Below are 17,613 nucleotides of genomic sequence, written 5' to 3' on the forward strand. Positions count from 1 at the left end.
ATTGGGAAATGATCACATTCCATCAGAAAACATTTTATTATATTAGTGCTTTCCTGATTTAACATGGAGGCTGATGGAGGAAGGAGTCCGGACTTGACTTTATTTCAGGGGAAAAAACAAAAGCATTATTTTACTGCACTTTTTTTTTAATGAATGGAAATTGTAAACTATTTAAAACAGATGTTGATCTTTCAAGCTTAGACAATTATACTTATATTCATTTGTCAATGACAAATTGTGTAACAGAAGTTAGACAAACTGAGGTATGGAAATATCCACACGGTCTCTCAGACCTTCCCCATGTAACCGAACAGCTCTGGCCAGGGTCTCCAGCTGAGTTATGAAGCTACAGATCTCTTCATCAGAACTGTGAGTCCAAGCCAGGGGGAGGTGCACTGGAACAGGCTTACGATCTGAAACAAAAACAAATGGTAAGAAGACCTGACAACCAACAATGTCTAACCTCATCAAAGATGGCTGACTGCATCACTTCACTGATCTCACCTTGGAAAAACTGCCCACTGCGTTTTCTAGCAGCAGCTCTGGACAGGGCTAACCACACCACTGTGTCAGCACCTTGGTCCACACTGCGTAATCTGTTCCCCATCATCTGATGGAACTGAGGCATTGATGTAGAAACGGCTGCAAACAACAAACAATGCACTAAATGGAAATATATTAGATTAAAATGAATTATGTGTGTTTGGATGTATGTTTAGTCATTAAGAAGGAAAGTACTGCTAAAATATCTTGGAGGATTAGTAGGGAATATGGAATATGACAGGTACTGTAGAAAACCATGCATCTAAATGATAACGGTTAATAGGTTAACATGAAGAAATGAATACTTTTTATTTTTGCATCCACTGTGTTCTCTAATGGATGTTCCACAAATTATGGATTTTAATTACATAAACAGACTTGATGGATCACACATCCTATGCAATATGGTGAGAACTAAAAAGATGCACACAAATAGAGAAGGAACTACTCTCTAAAATATTTGTTTGAATTTGGAGACAGTACCTGGTGTATCAACCCAGCCAGGATGCATGGCAGAAAAATGAATGACAGGGTTGGTTTTAGCCCAGTGCTCCGTGAGCACCACCTGCTGTCTCTATAAAGAAACAGCATGTTTTAATCTTAAGTAAAACGCCCATATTACAGTATCATCATTATATCATACCAATCTATTCTTGGAGTAAAAAGCCTTCTGCTAAGGAAAATACAGTGCCCAACAAAGATACTTTAAAGGTTTTTCACCTTTTTCAAGCTTACAGTTTACAAACTTCAGTGTATTTTGTGGGAATTTGATGTGATACATTATATGTAGTTTTATTAACTTATTTTAAAAATGCATATCTCAAAAATTTGACATGCATATTCAGCCTGTCTTTTCTCTGATGCCCCTAGAATTGAGTGCAACCAACATGAATCACAGCAGCAGTTGGGAGGGATGTGGTAACAGAAGAGGCTGCAGCTCAACTTTTTAGAAAACAACTTTGCACTGTATTCCACAAATATGGCTCTTATGTCAGAGTCTCCCCCCTTACAAGTTATGTCACCCTGACTTTGCATTGACTTCCATTCATTTCAACAGTCATCTAGTCCCTAACAGAACCTAAAGGTGCCCACAGCTAAACATAATTCTGGGGAACTGGCTGCACACACACATACATATTTGATAAAACTATGTTGAAGACAAAAATCTGGAAGACAACCAGAATGACTAAAAAGTGTGACTTTGTGACCTACATGTGAAAGATAAATATGTAACATTAGTAATGGGGTTCCAGATTTATTCTGCAGATGCAGGACATCTGCTTAGATTTGATAGAATAAGTGATGGAGCTAAATATAGATACATAGTGGCAGGAAATATTTTTGAGGTAACAAAGGGCTGGTGATGTAACTCAAATATCACAGTGCTTGCTTATATCAAAGGGTATTTTGAATGATCCAAAACAAAGTCTGGATAGCAAATCATGGACACAACCCATAAAATATGACTGAGTTTGAGCTGATTTGAAAATAAGAAAGTAAAGCAAAGAAGGAAAGTAAATTGGAAACAGATTTGAACCTTTCAACATCACAGTTCTGTGCTACTCTGTGTTGGTCTATCAAATAAAAAAAAAGCAATAAAATAGAGGACTTTGGTTATAAACGTTATGAATACTTCCTTTTGTATATATAAATATTCTCCTTGTCTTACCTTGTTCTGTGCATAGACCATGACACCATCAAAGTACCCTTTTTCTGACTGCAAATCATCAGTTCTGAGTTTCTGGACCAGCATGCCCCCTGAGGACACAGTGATCTAAGCAGCGAGGCAGTAAACAGCAACAGCAGTGTGGTTAGACAACAGCCACTAAAGCACAGACAAAAGTGGCATTATGCTGTCCACATGATCCAGATTAAGACTCTGTTTGTGAAAATGTATGCATGAAGTCGTACCACTCTTGGATCCCGGCTCTTTTGCAGAAGTGGTATGAGAGCCTGAGTGAGGATGTACACCGCTAAAGTAATGGAAGTGAATGCCTTTAGAATACTGCTGTGCTGCAGGAGGACATTCTATCTGTTTGAATCCATGCTCACCCATAGTGTTGATGGCAAAGTTCATTTCCAAGCCCTCTGCATTCAGCTCTCTCTTGTGCGTCATACAGCCTGCATTGTTTATCTATCACATTATTTCAAAGCACCCACATCAGAAATATGAAGCTAAGCTTTCCATCTAGAGTCAACAAAAAGATAGTGAGTAACTGATGCCTACCAAGACATTCAGTGATGGATGCTCTTTCTTGAAGGTCTCAGCAAATTCCAACACTTTCCGAGTCTGAGCCATGTCAACCACATGGATATATACCTCCTACAGCAACATAAGGGAGTTAATTGCTCTTGATAACTTGATTGACAATTTGAAATAAAGGGAGGTTCAAGTCTATGTCACCCACCGCGTTCCCAGACTCAAAAACAATCTGTGACTTGGCTTCTTCCGCCCTGTCTTTGTTCCTGCACACCATGTGGACTGTCCCCCCTGGGAAAAAAAACAAAACATTTTTTATTTTGTCACTTTTGTTATTACGTCATTATAGAGAGAACGCTTCTTTAGCTTAAAACCTTTCTTGGCAATAGCCATGGCGGTTGCTTTGCCAATACCACTATTGGCTCCAGTGATCATATAAGATCGCCCAACAACAGACACTTCCAGGTCTTTAGCCTCAAAGTCTTTTGACGCAGCAACATATCCCTTCCTACAACAAAGAAGATGTTTGATTAATGTAAGAGAAAGGTTAATGATTTAATGTTGTCATCTATAGAAGAGCATATTTTAAAAAAAAGAACCATCAAAGTACTTTATTGGCAAATTCTGAAGAAAAAAACTGCACAGTATGGTTGGCAATTAAGAGAAAGCAGTTATTAAAACAACAGTATTAAGTATAGAAGGTAATAAACTAGGAACAAATAATAATAATAATAAAAAATCTCAGAAGCTAAATGTAAGAAAGGTTTTTTTTCAAATTCATTCGCCTGAAGAAATCTCACATAAAGTAGAAGACTGTTCTGGAGGTTTGGTCTCGCATGCAAAGATTTCGGAGATACTATTATATGAGATGGGGGCTAAAATAGAGTCCTGAGGCAAATCAAGAAAGAAGAGACACAGCTAAGAATTCATATTCATCATTATTAGAAAAAAATTCTGTAAGACAGATTTCTTTTTGTTTTAAGTTATTTTTGGTTGTTGTTGTCACACTGAATTTTAGATTCCCAAAAACATTTTGTTTCCGGACAAAAATCACCTGAGTAAATTCTAAACACTGTTGCAGATAACATTATCGGCTCCCCCTGTCACTGTGTGACAGTTGCTGTTGGAGCAAACAAGTATCTACAAGTGTTTGCTATAAATTGCAAAAACTGTTTTAATCGCATCTGATAAATTGTTGATGCTGATCTCTGTACAATTTTCATAATTCGCCCACATTCCAAGGTTTTTTAGAATAAATGGTTTGTTTGAGGTCAAGCTACAGAATCTTGATTGGATTCTGTAGGATTCTTGTGTCTTTAAGCCATTCAATGGTGAATTGATTGGTGTGTTTCAGATCATCACCCAGCAGCATATCACCTGAGTGATATGGAACTTAGAGAAAAACTCGTGGCGCAAGTTTATCTTTTGGAATTTTTTGGCCAAGAGCAGAATTTATGATTCTATTAGCTATGACAAGTTTTCCAGTTCCTAAAGCAGCCCTGGACCGACACAGTATTATCACCATGTTTTATTAAAACATGTCATAATAGTCTTTTTTTGTTTTATCGATCCACAGATATTTCACCTCACCTTAGCTCAAAAAATGTTAATTGAAAAATCCTATTTTTCCAAAATTTTATTTTTTTTAATTCAGCAAATATATTTTTTGTTTCCCTTAGAAATGACCTTTGATCCATTTTACAGACTAAAAGAACTCAATTATGTTGTCCTGTTTTCTTGAATTAATTTGAAAAGAATCCTAATGTTTTGCTTTATCAGATCTTGAAGCCTACTTCATGTTGTCAAATAGCTTCAGTTTAGGTAACTTATAGATTCTGTAGGTTTGCTTGTAATCAGACTAATGTGAAGCAAGTGAAAATAAGTTTGGCTTTACTGCACATATTTTAATCACATGTGATTAATAAGGCCAAAGATGGTTGAAATAGTTTTTTGCTCCCCTTGATAAATTAAACCATAATATCCATAAATGCATTTTGTATTTATTTTAGTGATCTTTGTCTGATATTAAGACTTATTTAATAATCAGAAATATGTCAGAGTGACCAAAGAAAACAAAAATGAATCTACAAGGAGGTAAACACATTTTCAAAGTGCTACAAATCTATAGACAGGACCAAATTCAATAACCAAGAATGACAAAAGAAATCTTTTAATTTCACTCCATCAAAATCAGTTCTGAAAACACTAAAACATCAGACTACATATCAAAACTGGGCACCAGAAATTTTTATTAAACTTTTTTGCGCTATAGTTTAGGAGTTCACATCAAATGGACATTTATAAAATTCCACGACTGTCAAGCTACAGCAACAGTTATGCATAAACAACCCTCTCAGTGACTGACAGCTTTAACTCTTTTAGCTCATATAGAGATGTGTCATCCTCAGCACATGTGAGCTGTCAATAGAACTATTGTAATTGTACATAAAGGCCAGTTTGTGTTGTGATTTGTGCCAGACAGTGATCAGACCTTTAACAACCTTTATTACAGTTACAGCATAAATACATGTAAAACATCTGAGTCATTTTTATGTTTACAATCAGTAGGCCTAATTAACAAACATATTTTTTCTTGCATTTTCCCTGACCTGAGATCAGCATCAAAGTGATGTTGAAGCCACTGACCTTGTGTACTGTTGGATCCCATTCAAAAACCAGACGCTGTTTCGATACAGAGACATGATGTGAAGTGGACAACAATCCCCAGAGGAATGGCCCTATCCCCCCTCTGATCCTCACTATCACTAAAATAGGTTGGCATCACATGAGAAAGACTCAGGAGCAATATGCTGCTCCCTACCGATCAATAGTCGGAATAACACTGAAACGCTCCCTCAGACAGACATGTAGTTAAACTTTTATTAGTTTATTCATTAACAGGAGCTGATCCCTTACAGTGACCAATCAGATGCCGCAGAGCTGCTGTGACGAAGCTGTCCCCTTGAGGCCAGGGGGCGGAGCTAGACTAACCCTTTTTTTTCCTAACTGGCTGCACTTTGCGGAGGGCAGATATGAACTCATTCGGACCGTGTGACCCTTGTGAGGGTTAAAGTGTCTATTTTCTTCTCTCTTTTTTCGTTTTTTTTTTTTAGTCTTTTCGGAGCGTCAAAATGGTAAGTATTTTTAATGGTGGCTGCCATTAGCCGTAAAGAGCCTTCTGGCTGCTCACCTGTATCACCTGGCAGCAGGTGGCTGACACTGGAGCTCACTTCCTGGAACGAGCTGTAGCTTATTTTAGTCAGGTTTCAAACAAACAAACAAACAAAAAAACAGTAATGGAAGTAATTTGTTTTCATTGGGACTATTTTATGGGTTTACGTCTAGTTTTAAAAACAGTTGAAAGTGCGCTGTTGGTCTCTATTTTCTGCTGGTTCAATCCGTAAAACAGGTTTCGTCACTTTGCTCCAGGTGTCCTGCCCTTATGGCAGTTTAATGCTTTACATATTAATTTCCCTGTTCAGGTCTGCAGATAGCCACAAAGATACAACTTTTGTATGCTTGGTGTTGAAGTGTTTGGCTCTAGGTTTAGAAAAGTGGTAATATTATTACTTATTGTTATAGCAAGGAAATCTGCTGCCTGAATAAATACTGGAAATACTGGTATGTCCTCTTATTCAGGTCCTTTGGAAATTGGTCATTGTTCAGTTTTCTGTTAAATGTATGAGATGTTTTTGGTGGGTAAAAAAAAAAACAGGATTTAAGATTGTTTGTTTGAGGCTCTAAGATTTTTTATCCACCGGAAGATGATTAGGGCCACTGAAAAAACAAAAAAGTTAACTTATTTTAAAATTTTATTTCAGTATAATTTGAGAAAAAAGTCAGAATTTTGAGATTAAAATAAGAATTCGGAGAAAAGAAGTCAGAATTCTGCCTTTTTATCTCAGAATTCTGACTTGAGAGACAAGAGAGCTAGTGTAGTCTCTAAAACAGACATGACTACAGCTTGATGCTAACATGTTTGTTGGCTGTCAGAATTCTGAGAAAAAAAGTCAGAATTCTGAGATATACTTTATCTTAGAATTCTGACTTTTTTTCTCAGATTTCTGACTACAGAGAATTCTGACATTAAAGTCAGAATTCTGACCTTTTTCCCATATCAAACTGAAACAATATTTAAAAATCAGTTAACTTTTTAATTTTTTAGTGGCCCTCTTCCATAGATATCTTTTAAAAATTGTCCACTTTAAATGGTTTGCTTGTCAAAACGTTCCTCAGAAAGAGTGTTTTTTTATAGAATTCAGACCAGGTGAAAGTAAACCTTTTCCATTAGAGGAGTTCTGGGTAGAGCATATTCACAGACCAAAATTATTTTTTTATTTTAAAGGCTAAATATTTTTACAATGGTTGCTCTAAGTGGGTTGCTCTGTCAGCTAAAGGCATGTTTTAGAATCTCTGTACTTCAGTTAACGATTAATCCTTTATTGTATTAGTTGATGATTATTTCAAAAATGAATCATGCTTGATCTGATTTTTTTTCCCACCCTAATAGTTTTATTAATTTGACTGCTCATTTACTCAACTTTTTTATTTCTTAAAATATTTTTCTGTTGCTATAGACTAATGCCTTTATGGCATCCCACAAAAACTAAGTAAAAAAAAAAGAGTCTTCCGATTTTAAAGTGTAAAATTTGTTTTTCTTTATTTATGAAATATTTTTTTCTAAGGAATTGAGAGGTTTTTTTCAAATTCAAAACTGATGATCTTGAAGTGGAAAAACATTGAGTGCCCTTCACAAGTGAAAAAAAAAGCAAAACAAATTCTACTGCGTGTCGTCTCTATAGATACCGATCATACATTGTGTTTGTTCTGCTGGGAATCCCAGCAGCCCTCTAATCCCCCATTTATCATAGTCCATACCTTAGGCCTGTTCAACCTTTAAAAATGTTTTAAAAAATAACCTTTTAAGAACCATGTTATTATAGTTTCATCATCCTTACAACATCATTTTAAAAGTGTTTCTCAGACAATGACAGGTGCTGAACGTAGCTGACATTAGGGAGAACCATGCGAGAGTCGCCAACTACAGCCAGGGAGCCCCTCTAAACAACAGCTGATCTTCTGTTGAAAAATTCAATAATCTGAAATTTGCTAAAATTATTTGTGGATTCTTAATATTAGAATTGCCTAAGCTTAGAAGGGAGTGCTATTTAATCGGTTACCCTGAAAACCACAAATGGAGGGGGAAAAAAAAGATTATATAGTGATTAAAGAACCAGTACAAACACAAGCAACAGAATTAATTCGTAGATCAGCTAGTAACATCAAATTATGACGATCAATACATTCCTTTGAATAGTTGTGCTTTCATTCAGTTTATTTAAATCTTGAAAACTTTAATTTGCTACTTTTTTATTTTTATGTTCTGACATCTCCATTTGGTGTGGTAGTTGACCGTCCTTTGGAGGTCTCTGCTGGACTAGGGACCCATAGCAGCAGTTTATTTTGCTAATGTCTTGGGCTGTTCTGTTTAATGACTAAAGTGATTATAGATTAAATGTTTTCTAACAAAAACATGCTTTTATTTCGGTGGGTGAATGTCAACATGTCCAAATATGAAAGCCTGGTTTCTAACTGAACAAGGCTTAAGCAAATTTCTCTTTGTAGCAAGTTTGTCTCAAAGCTGTGCCAGGATGGGTAGTCAGCTATAGAAATGTATAGAGAAATGGCTTAATCCATCAGAGATTGCGAGAAAAAGAAACCAATTATATATGACTGACTAAACTCTGTCGGACGCATCGAGGACCAAGGCCTCCATACATGGGTCTTGTTCACTAACCACTGCGCCATCAAAGCACACCCCAAAACTAAACTATGTTTATGATGTTTTGTGTATAAAGCAGCATGTTTCATTTGAGCAACATGTTGAAGAGTCCTGACTTAAAGATGACTCAGAATTTGTGGGAGAGGCTAAAGATAAGGGTGACTTCTAGGAGGAGACTTAAAGTTAATCATCAAATAATATGTTAAACCTGTACAAAGTTGGTAACTGATTATACGAAGGGTTTAATAGCTACAGGCAGGGTGCCCTGGTTCCCCAGTACCCCCACTTCCTGCTGCCATGAGGAAGGGGGGGGTACTTCAAAAATTGAGTTCAAAATTTTGGTTTTGTGACAACTCGTATATATATATATATATATATATATCCTAACAGATCCAATGAGAAGGTCTGGGTCATGTCTTAATTACAACTTGGCCTTCAATCAGCTGCATTTTAGTAAATAGGAGACCTAACAAGAACTAGGACATGTTTTGATCTGTTCTAGGGATCAATGCAAGTTACCTGAAATGTTTACACTGCCTTAAGAGATTGGTAAAATCTTTTGTGAAGTATTTAACAACAAAAACGCTAATCAAATAGAATTAAATAAAACCCGTTCTCTCTTATTTGTAAGGTATCAGTATCTGAATTGGAACAATCCAAATCAGTCAATGCCTACTGCGGGTTAGAGAATACAGTTTGTGACAATGTATCAAAATCAGCCACTGCTGTTTATAATTAACAGTCATGTAACTACATTAGAAAGGGATATAAATTTAAATTTATTGATCTCACAATGGAGAAATTAACTCTCTGCATTTAACCCATCCCCTCTGGGGAGCAGTGAGCTGCTACTGCACCCAGTAAGCAGTGTGTGGGTTATGGGTCTTGCTCAGAGAGCCAGAGTAGAGGCTGTGGGGATCAAGCCGGGTAACTTTCTCAGAGCACAAGCGCACTGCTCTAACTACTAGGTCAACACTCCCCTACAATTATTATTAACAATGATTACATTATTGTTTGCTTCACGTAGTCATTCAGACATAACTAATTTTTTTCTGCTGATCGGGTCTGTGTTTTTAGATGCGCTTCCTGCTGCTTTTCAGTCGCCAAGGGCGTCTGCGTCTACAGAAATGGTTCACAGCTATGTCAGAACGTGAGAGGAAGAAGATTATAAGGGAGATGACCACCATGGTCCTGGCGAGGCCAGCACGTACCTGCAACTTCCTTCAGTGGAAAGACCTGAAGATTGTTTACAAGAGGCGAGTCATTCTCATACATGTCTGCTGAAGTAGCCTAAACTAATGAATATGGATCATTTCATCATATCCCTTAAATAGTTACAGTAAATTGTGCAATATTTGCCTCATCATCGGCACATGTTCTTTGTTCTCTTATTAGGTATGCAAGCTTGTATTTCTGTCTGGGCGTAGATGACGGAGAGAATGAGCTGTTGGCCCTGGAGGTTATTCACCGCTATGTTGAGCTGCTGGACAAATACTTTGGCAATGTATTTCACTCTACTTTTATTTTTCCATTTCCAAGTTTCCATTAAGGAGGATATACAGTGTCAGCTACATTTAAAAGCATTCCTTAATTTGTTTTTCCAGTAGAATATTTCACAAGGTTGGAGTCTGCAGAGAGGACAATGCTAAAAATAAACCTTTACTCCTCGTGTTTTATAGGTGTATGATCATTGATATACATTCAGTGAAAAGTATTACACATTTATATTTTTATTGTGACTACCAAACAGGATTAGTTTACTTTCAGATGTTTAAGTCTGAAGGTGGATGGAATGAAGGACCTTTGGAAACAGCGCTGCACTGTGGATGCCACAGTTGCTAAAGGAGCTTCTCAGAGCTCCCTTAGTGTCATGGGGGGGATGAAAGATGTTGTCTATGATGAATGTCGGCTATGCTTTACATATCCTATTCTCAACCACCCTTAGCTCCGGAGGCTGGTCCAGGCCAGAGTTACTTTATCTAAGCAACCTGTTCAGTTTCTCTCTGTCCAGCTTGGTGTCATACATCAAACAGGCCTACAGCGTAATGACTACAGATTCCACCACAGTTTGATAAGCTGTAACAGTGTCCTCATCAGACGAAGATAACTGAGACCCTTCTTATGCAGGGTCAGTGTACATGGAGCATTGCAGGTTTTTGCTCCTCCACAGTCTCAACGTCCAAATCATGGTTGTTCACTGGGGATGTTGGGGTCTGTTACCATTTTCTTTGATGGTTTAATGTATAACTGGCAACTTCACACCAGATGTAATCCCAGTCATTTTCCTCTGATAAATAGTCTACAATGGCTGTATCATCACTTCTAGACATTGCAGTTTTCTGTTTTGTTTGAGATGTAGAAGGTGAAAATGGGAGAGGAAAGAACTGTTCCTTGAGGGGCTCATGTGTTGCATACCATGACATTAAACACACTATGTCTTGAAGGCTTACATAAATTTGATCATTTCTCACCCCTTCAGCATGATATGAAATTTGGAAGCGGCATGGGATCAAGGCATGGATTCATCTTAAAGCTGTAGGACAGGTACCTTGCAAGCAAGATGAATCGTTGAGATTTTATAAAATTGACTTTCTCTTTAAAATTCAGCTTTCCAGGAGCCAACAGACGCATTAGCCTCGATGCAGAAATGTTTTGGATCAATGAAATGTGGTCACGTGTATAACAACTCGTCGACCAGATGCGGAAGGCTGAATCTAAACAAAGATGGCTGCTCCGATTTTAGCAGGAATACCCTCTATTTCATTTTGAAAAAAGGACATAATTTCTGCCATTATTGTTGGGAATGATGTTAGCACTCTCCTCCTGACTGAATTTGGTAAGAGTGTTATTTATTGTTTGACTCCGCTAGTTGTGAAACAAATCAAGAATGTGATTCATCACAACTACTGCGGTGAGGCATGTGCCACCTAATTTATTGAATCAGCTAGAAGATTTTACTGAATGTCCCTCCATTATGTGAATACTTTCTACAGACGGCTTTCCAAGTGGTTACTGTTTAGAATTCAAATTTAACTATTTTATTGAATTCCGTTTATTTGTATAGGGCCAATTCTCAACATGTCATCTAAAAGAACTTGACAGAGTCAGATTGGTTCAAAGTTTTCTATCTAAAGAAAACCATTGACTCAACACCAATTTCTCACACCAAACATGCTTGTAGTGACAGTGGAGAGGAAAACTCTCGTATAACAGAAAGAAACCTCCAGCAGAACCAGGCTCATTGTGAGCGGCCATGTGCCGAGTCGACTGCGGTTCAAGCAGACAGAAGCAAAGATGCTAAAGGTAACTGTCAGCCAGCTCCACAGTTGGCCCCATCTAGGAAACATAGTCAGGCAGATGAGCTCCGAGCCAGCTCCCATGTCAGAGGATGAAAGGGAGCATATACAGTGAGTCATAGTAATGGAAACAGAACTACAGTGAAAACAGGTCAAGCTCCAACATCTATAAACAAAGGTGTTGACGGTAGCACAGAGGTGTTGGCAGCAGCACAACTGATATTTCTCTCCAGGATGGTGTCACAGCCAAGCAGGAACAGACCAAGTGAAGCTACTATGATGAGATAAGGCAGATATAGCATAGCGTTAGAAGTTGAACTAACAAATACGTCAGAATGGGAGAATAGAGATAGAATGATGAAATAGGGGCCCCTATGTCCTCCAGCAGTCTAAGCCTATAGCGGCATAACTGTAGAAATAGTTCAGGACAACATGAGCAACTTTAACTATAAGCTTTGTCAAAAAGAAAAGTTTTAGTCTAGCCTTAAAAGTAGACAATATGTCTACCTTGCTGACTAAAACTGGTAGTTGGTTCCACAGGAAAGAAGCCTGATATCTAAAACTACACGTATCAATCTGGCTTATGCCAGGTTACAAGGACCGTATTCATCTTCCGACTAAAGTTAAAGACCCCTGTTCTAGATGTATCCTTTTCACATTTTATTTAAAATAGGGGATCATTGCTAAGCCTCAGCAGAACCCGATTCCCTGCTGAAGAGGTGATTCTATATGTTTTATGAGTTTTTTTTTGTTGTTGGAGCAGGGGAGTGTCTTGAAAATTCAGGAAAGTGGATGCGAAAAATAATGTGGCTGACACTGTATTAGTTATCAGAATCACTCCATGTGTTATGCACAGTAGGCTATCTGGTTTGATAACCACAGTAACGGCATCATTTGCTCTTTTAGGTGTGCGAGTTGGACATTATCTTTAACTTTGAGAAAGCCTATTTTATCCTGGATGAGTTTTTAATGGGGGGAGAGATACAGGAAACGTCTAAACAGATTGTGAACCGCGCCATTGAATCCTCAGACATGTTACAAGAGGTAAGATGGATGAGAACCCACACAGACACACACCCTACATACACACATTCATACCAAAACTTTTTTTTATTTTTGATGCTATGTGAGCATGTAACATCTGTTGCATGCCTCAGTGTTTTAAGGCATTAGATAAACATTTTTAGAAATTCATCCAATGTTGTTGTGTGTGTGTTTGAGTGTGTGCTTTTTTTAAGTTGTGGTTGTGGGGTATCCAAATATACAAAATTGGGTGATTTCTCTCAGCAACACTTCCTCTAAATTCTACTTGAGAGTATAAGTTGAGTGAATGTAGTGCAGTTAGTTTTTTGGTATTGAGTTCAATTAATCGTGGTGCAGCTTAGTCCCTAATGTGTCTTTGCCTGCGTCATAGCTTACAGATTTGTGGATGTTAGAGGTCCCTCCTGTTTAATGGATTTCTGCTTGTGCTGCTCTCTGTCCTACCCCTCCTTTCCACTTGGCATATCTGCCTCTTCCTGTACCATTGCGAGCGAGGGGCAGATTCTGCTGGAATGTGGAGTGAACTTTAGTGTTTGCCTAATGCTTCCCGCTCCCACCCCTTTCTCTGCACTCATGGCTCTGTGTGATACGGTTATAGCGTAACTGGGTGTGTTCTCCTGTACTTTTGAGTAGGGCTGACTAACACTTCTGATCTAGAGTTGGATTATGTTCAGTCGAACCTCCCTATATTCATTTTGACTATTATCACTTCAGGATGACCACAGTGAGTGGTATGAGGTGGAGCTGTTTGGATGACCTTGAATATGGACAGACAGGTTAGATGCTCTGCTTGTGCTAGTTAACCTGCTGTGTGTTGGCACTATAATGCAGGTGATGTGTGGGTGTGTGCCTGTGAATATTAATTACATGTATTATTTTGTATGTTTGTTATTCTAAAAAAAAGGCTGATATTCTCTTGTCATTTTTGTTTTGCTTTTTTTTTTAGACTATGGAGGAATACATGAGCAAACCTGCATTTTAACTCAAGGAAAAGGAAGATATTAACATGGTGGAGGACTCCACAGACTGCATGTACTGTAAATGGGTCATGAAGTTTCTAGAAATTAGTTTGCTTTAATTTTTCTTCTTCTAAATTTTACTTTTTAATGGTCAAGAGTGTGTCTGTTATTTATATTGAAATTAATTGATATTGCATTAGAGGATGATGGGGTTTGGTTCTATTTCCTTTTTCTTTTTATAATCGATTGTTTTTCATTGGTACTAAAATGACTTGTTATACCTACTGTAAGACAGTTACCATCTAAAGAAACTGTTATTAAAAACTTGATACTCATATCTTCAAATTACACATTATTTTTTCTCACCTGTTAAATACCTAGTTATCACATATTTCTTGCTATTTTTAATCTATAATCCTTACAATGTTTAAGATTATTGGCTGGTGTGTTGATCAGCTGTTTTTGTCCGTTTTTACAGTGCACATTTTATGAATAAAATGTATATTTTGATATAAAAATGTTTTTTCTTCATGTGTTCTCTTAATACTCTTGTTTGTTTTTGTCTGTTTATCAATAAGGCAACACAACTCACCAAGAAGAAAAATAATACATCTGATGCTTTATTCATCTGTGATCGATCACACGTTGTTGAACATGTACAAAATGGTTTAAAAATGAGCATAAGTAGCACAACCACTATTAGGCCAACAACACAGAGCTTTGCAGTATGACAGGGTTAGAAGGCAGGCGACAGTCTGATATTTAGACTTAGAATTACTCCATAACATGAAATCTAACCCTGAATATGTCTAGAGTCACAAAACGCGCCCTCAGCCCTGACCGTAATTACTCTAGAGTAAACCATGACTTTTTCAAGGCCCATTCAGATTCATACCTATTAATTTACACATATATTCACATATGTTAAATAGTTCTACATAGATGAAAATAAGCCTTTTTTTTTATACCTTTACCCTGTTGGTTAAAGTAGAGGGCATTTGCAAACACCATAAATGTAAACAAACTTAACATCACACAGGTTTATTTAATCTGATCTGATTGTAGTTGTTCTTTAGGCTTACTGAGAGCTCACATCTTCCTGATGAGATGTTGACCTCATTGGATGCACCTTTAAGTTTATGGTGTCAATAGAATATCTCTAGGATGTCTTTGCAGCAAGTAGGGACAGTCATTAATAAAATTATATTTTACTTCTAGTTGCTATATATTTATATATATATAATTTTCATTAGAGTGATTATTAATAACAGCTAAAATTCATATAATAAAAATGTGTAAACTAGATCACGTCCACCAAACGTTATTTCTGAGACAGTAGAAATACTAAATATTCATAATAACTGGTCTTGCAGGTTTACATCCCGGCAGCTTTTTTCTCGCGGCGCTTTTCCTCCTCCTCTCTTTCGTTGGTTTCCGGAGCGGAGGTTTGGGCCGTTGCCTCTTCCTCCTTTCCGCGCACCTCCGCCTCCTCCTCCTCCTCTGTTGGCTCCTCCGTTTCCCGCTTGGCCACCGGCCGTGCCTCGGTCTCCGCTTGCTCCATGTAGTCCTTCATGGCTCGCTCGTACAGCTCGTAGGGAAACTGTCCCTGCAGCTGCGCCTGGGTGTCCCGCTTGCTGATGGTGTTCGGGTATTCTGTGAGGATCTTGGCCGCGAGGTAGGTGGTCACCTCGTCTTCTACGTCTCCGTCGTCATCATCATCATCGGCCTGGCGCTTCAGCGGCATCTTGTTGAGCTCCGACAGGAACAGGTTCTCCCTGCGTCCGGAGGGTGGCGGGATTTTAACCGGCACCGCGGCAGGGCTGGACGCCGCTGAGACCCTGTCTGAGGATGAGGGGGTCTTCATTGGTCTTTGCACAACTGGGTACTCGTTGCTGATGGTCTCCACCCCGATGATGTCCAGAAAGTCCTCTCTGTCCATGTCCTCGGGGGCGGGCTTGCTCTTCAGCGGCAGCCTGCGGCTGAAGTACCTGATCTTGGGGGTCTGTCCGGCAGTGTAGCGGTTTAAGGTCTGCGGGTCACGGTGGAGCTTCCTGAGCTCCTCTGTGAGCAGCATGTCGATTAGATCCTGTGGAGGAACGTGGAGCTTGAGGGAAAGCTCCAGCAGCTCCTTCACTGTCCGGGGATCTAAGATGGAGGGGCGGATCAGCCTCTTCCTCTGATCGCCGGTCTGATCCCTCTTCTGGGTCTGATCGCTCATCTCCAGGACCTTCAACAGGTAGTAATCTACCAGTTTAGTGTCATCATCAGCATCCTCCTGGTTTTGGTTGGCTCTGCGCTGCATCTCCTCCTGCTCCGATTCCTCATTCTCGTTCAGCGCCCTGTCCATCTCTTCGTGGCTCCTGTTCACCATCTCCTCGGTCTCCTCTCTCTCTTCCATGGGGACCCACTCCTCTCCTCCAGCTACATCCTGGCTAAACCCGTCTTCTCCCTCATCATCGTCATCCCCGAAAACGCCTCTTTTCTGCCCGGGGACTGCCACCATCCTCCCCAGCTCATCGAAGATGGATCTCAGGTTGGCCAGGCTCTGAGGGGTGTACTGCTCGTCTAGGTCTTCTGTTGCGCGCTTGGCTGCGTCTGTGTTCTCCTCATCTTCAAACATCAGCGGATACTTCTTGTGAGGTCTAGGGAAATTACCATAGTCTGCCGGCGCGCTCTCTGGCGCTTCAGTGTCTTTGGTGCGGTGTCTGTGCGCTCGGCGGTCGCTCCTAGGATCTTTCCCGGCTTGATCCTGGAGAGTCTTCAGCATCGCCTTCATCAGCTGTCCAGCGGTTATGTCCGGGCCCTGCATGCCGGGGTTAGACTGACGGTCCCCGGGAACTTCATCCTGTTGCGAGGCGAGCTGAAGCAGAATCTTGAATTTTTCTACTTCATCGTAATCCACGGGCTCAGGTCGGCCCCCGTTTCTCTGCTTCAGGTTTTCGATATACTCCAGGGCTTTGATCATATCGGAGCTGGGGGAAAAGGCACCCGGCTGGCCCTCGCTCTCACCGCCCCGGAGCCTGTAGTGGCGGGGGAGGGACGCCGCCTGCACGGCGTATCCATGAAGAAGGAAGGCGAGCAGGACCACGGCTCCCCCGGTGGGCAACTTGTGGTAGAAATGCAGCATTATAGGCAAATTTATTACCTGTAAAGCGAGATCAGAACAGGTTTAGGAGTCAAATAGTCAGGGATGCAGTATTTTAACAAACAAAATAAGCGTACTTAGAAACAAAGCCGGTGTGTTTTGATCAAGCGTTTGTATTCACAGGGAGGTTCTCTCCTCAAATTGAATGTGATGCTGAGTGCGTTACATTTCCATCACTGGATGAGTCACTCCCTGCGTTGTTACGGGCAACCTCAGCATTACGTTTACACCTGTTATTACCCTATATATTCTAATCGAAAACGCTTTTAAAACGTTTTAAAAGCATATAGGACTGAGAGAAAAAAAAACGTGTTTTAAACAGTCATTTTTAATGAGTTTTAATCTATCGACTGACCTGACTGGAAAAGCGCAAACAAAGAGCTATCGAGCGTCACATCTACGGAAAGTATGTTTAAATAGAAATAAAATATACTCATAAAAAAAGATGAAACACGTAAACAAAGTTTTGTTACCTTTGGTAATAAAGCTCAGACAGCAGCGAGGGTGTATAGCATCTCCTCAGGAACGGTGCTGATTCGCTTCTGTTTTCAGCACTTGGACAGCTCCTCCTGTTATATGAGGCACCACCTGACCAGCACGTCATCAAACAACACACGTAAAAGCTGCTCCTAAAAAGTCTTTATAAA

At 39.4% G+C, this 17,613-nt stretch overlaps 3 protein-coding genes across 5 annotated transcripts; 1 reads left to right on the top strand and 2 right to left on the bottom strand.

The window, feature by feature from the left end:
• Positions 1-93: 93 nt before the first annotated feature.
• LOC107087305 (dehydrogenase/reductase SDR family member 12-like) lies at positions 94-5,532 on the bottom strand. Of its 2 annotated transcripts, XM_015378817.1 has the most exons (10): positions 5,390-5,532; positions 3,118-3,251; positions 2,952-3,034; positions 2,771-2,866; positions 2,596-2,677; positions 2,455-2,516; positions 2,213-2,317; positions 1,027-1,117; positions 505-642; positions 94-413 (listed from the first exon to the last, which is right to left on the bottom strand). In XM_015378817.1, exons 1-10 carry the CDS (start codon positions 5,443-5,445, stop codon positions 250-252), a joined length of 1,011 nt encoding a protein of 336 aa, XP_015234303.1. In that variant the 5' UTR covers positions 5,446-5,532; the 3' UTR covers positions 94-249. The 2 variants fall into 2 exon arrangements, with proteins under 2 accessions (XP_015234303.1, XP_015234304.1); XM_015378818.1 differs by lacking the exons at positions 2,455-2,516; positions 2,596-2,677.
• A 210-nt stretch (positions 5,533-5,742) lies between these two features.
• Positions 5,743-14,298, top strand: LOC107087306 (AP-1 complex subunit sigma-3-like). Of its 2 annotated transcripts, XM_015378819.1 has the most exons (6): positions 5,743-5,877; positions 9,603-9,781; positions 9,921-10,029; positions 12,728-12,865; positions 13,577-13,638; positions 13,809-14,298. In XM_015378819.1, exons 1-5 carry the CDS (start codon positions 5,875-5,877, stop codon positions 13,616-13,618), a joined length of 471 nt encoding a protein of 156 aa, XP_015234305.1. In that variant the 5' UTR covers positions 5,743-5,874; the 3' UTR covers positions 13,619-13,638; positions 13,809-14,298. The 2 variants fall into 2 exon arrangements, with proteins under 2 accessions (XP_015234305.1, XP_015234306.1); XM_015378820.1 differs by lacking the exon at positions 13,577-13,638.
• A 137-nt stretch (positions 14,299-14,435) lies between these two features.
• Positions 14,436-17,557, bottom strand: LOC107087255 (secretogranin-2-like). Its single transcript, XM_015378727.1, has 2 exons — positions 17,440-17,557; positions 14,436-16,966 (listed from the first exon to the last, which is right to left on the bottom strand). The coding sequence occupies exon 2, from the start codon at positions 16,946-16,948 to the stop codon at positions 15,197-15,199; it is 1,752 nt and encodes a 583-aa protein (XP_015234213.1). The 5' UTR covers positions 16,949-16,966; positions 17,440-17,557; the 3' UTR covers positions 14,436-15,196.
• Positions 17,558-17,613: the final 56 nt, after the last annotated feature.

This window comes from Cyprinodon variegatus, unplaced genomic scaffold, assembly GCF_000732505.1.
Source record: "Cyprinodon variegatus isolate N-32 unplaced genomic scaffold, C_variegatus-1.0 Scaffold178, whole genome shotgun sequence".
Lineage (NCBI taxonomy): Eukaryota > Metazoa > Chordata > Actinopteri > Cyprinodontiformes > Cyprinodontidae > Cyprinodon > Cyprinodon variegatus.

What these genes read in the sequence shown, in the direction of transcription:
- LOC107087305 (XM_015378817.1), bottom strand. Translation starts at nt 5,445, where the DNA reads ATGTCTCTGTATCGAAACAGCGTCTGGTTTTTGAATGGGATCCAACAG. An exon ending in TTTTTGAGTCTGGGAACGCG is followed by an intron (nt 2,867 to 2,951) that starts GTGGGTGACATA and finishes ATGTTGCTGTAG; the next exon opens with GAGGTATATATCCATGTGGT. An exon ending in CTTTGCCATCAACACTATGG is followed by an intron (nt 2,517 to 2,595) that starts GTGAGCATGGAT and finishes CCATTACTTTAG; the next exon opens with CGGTGTACATCCTCACTCAG.
- LOC107087306 (XM_015378819.1), top strand. An exon ending in CTGAAGATTGTTTACAAGAG is followed by an intron (nt 9,782 to 9,920) that starts GCGAGTCATTCT and finishes TTCTCTTATTAG; the next exon opens with GTATGCAAGCTTGTATTTCT. An exon ending in CCTCAGACATGTTACAAGAG is followed by an intron (nt 12,866 to 13,576) that starts GTAAGATGGATG and finishes TTATCACTTCAG; the next exon opens with GATGACCACAGTGAGTGGTA.
- LOC107087255 (XM_015378727.1), bottom strand. Translation starts at nt 16,948, where the DNA reads ATGCTGCATTTCTACCACAAGTTGCCCACCGGGGGAGCCGTGGTCCTG.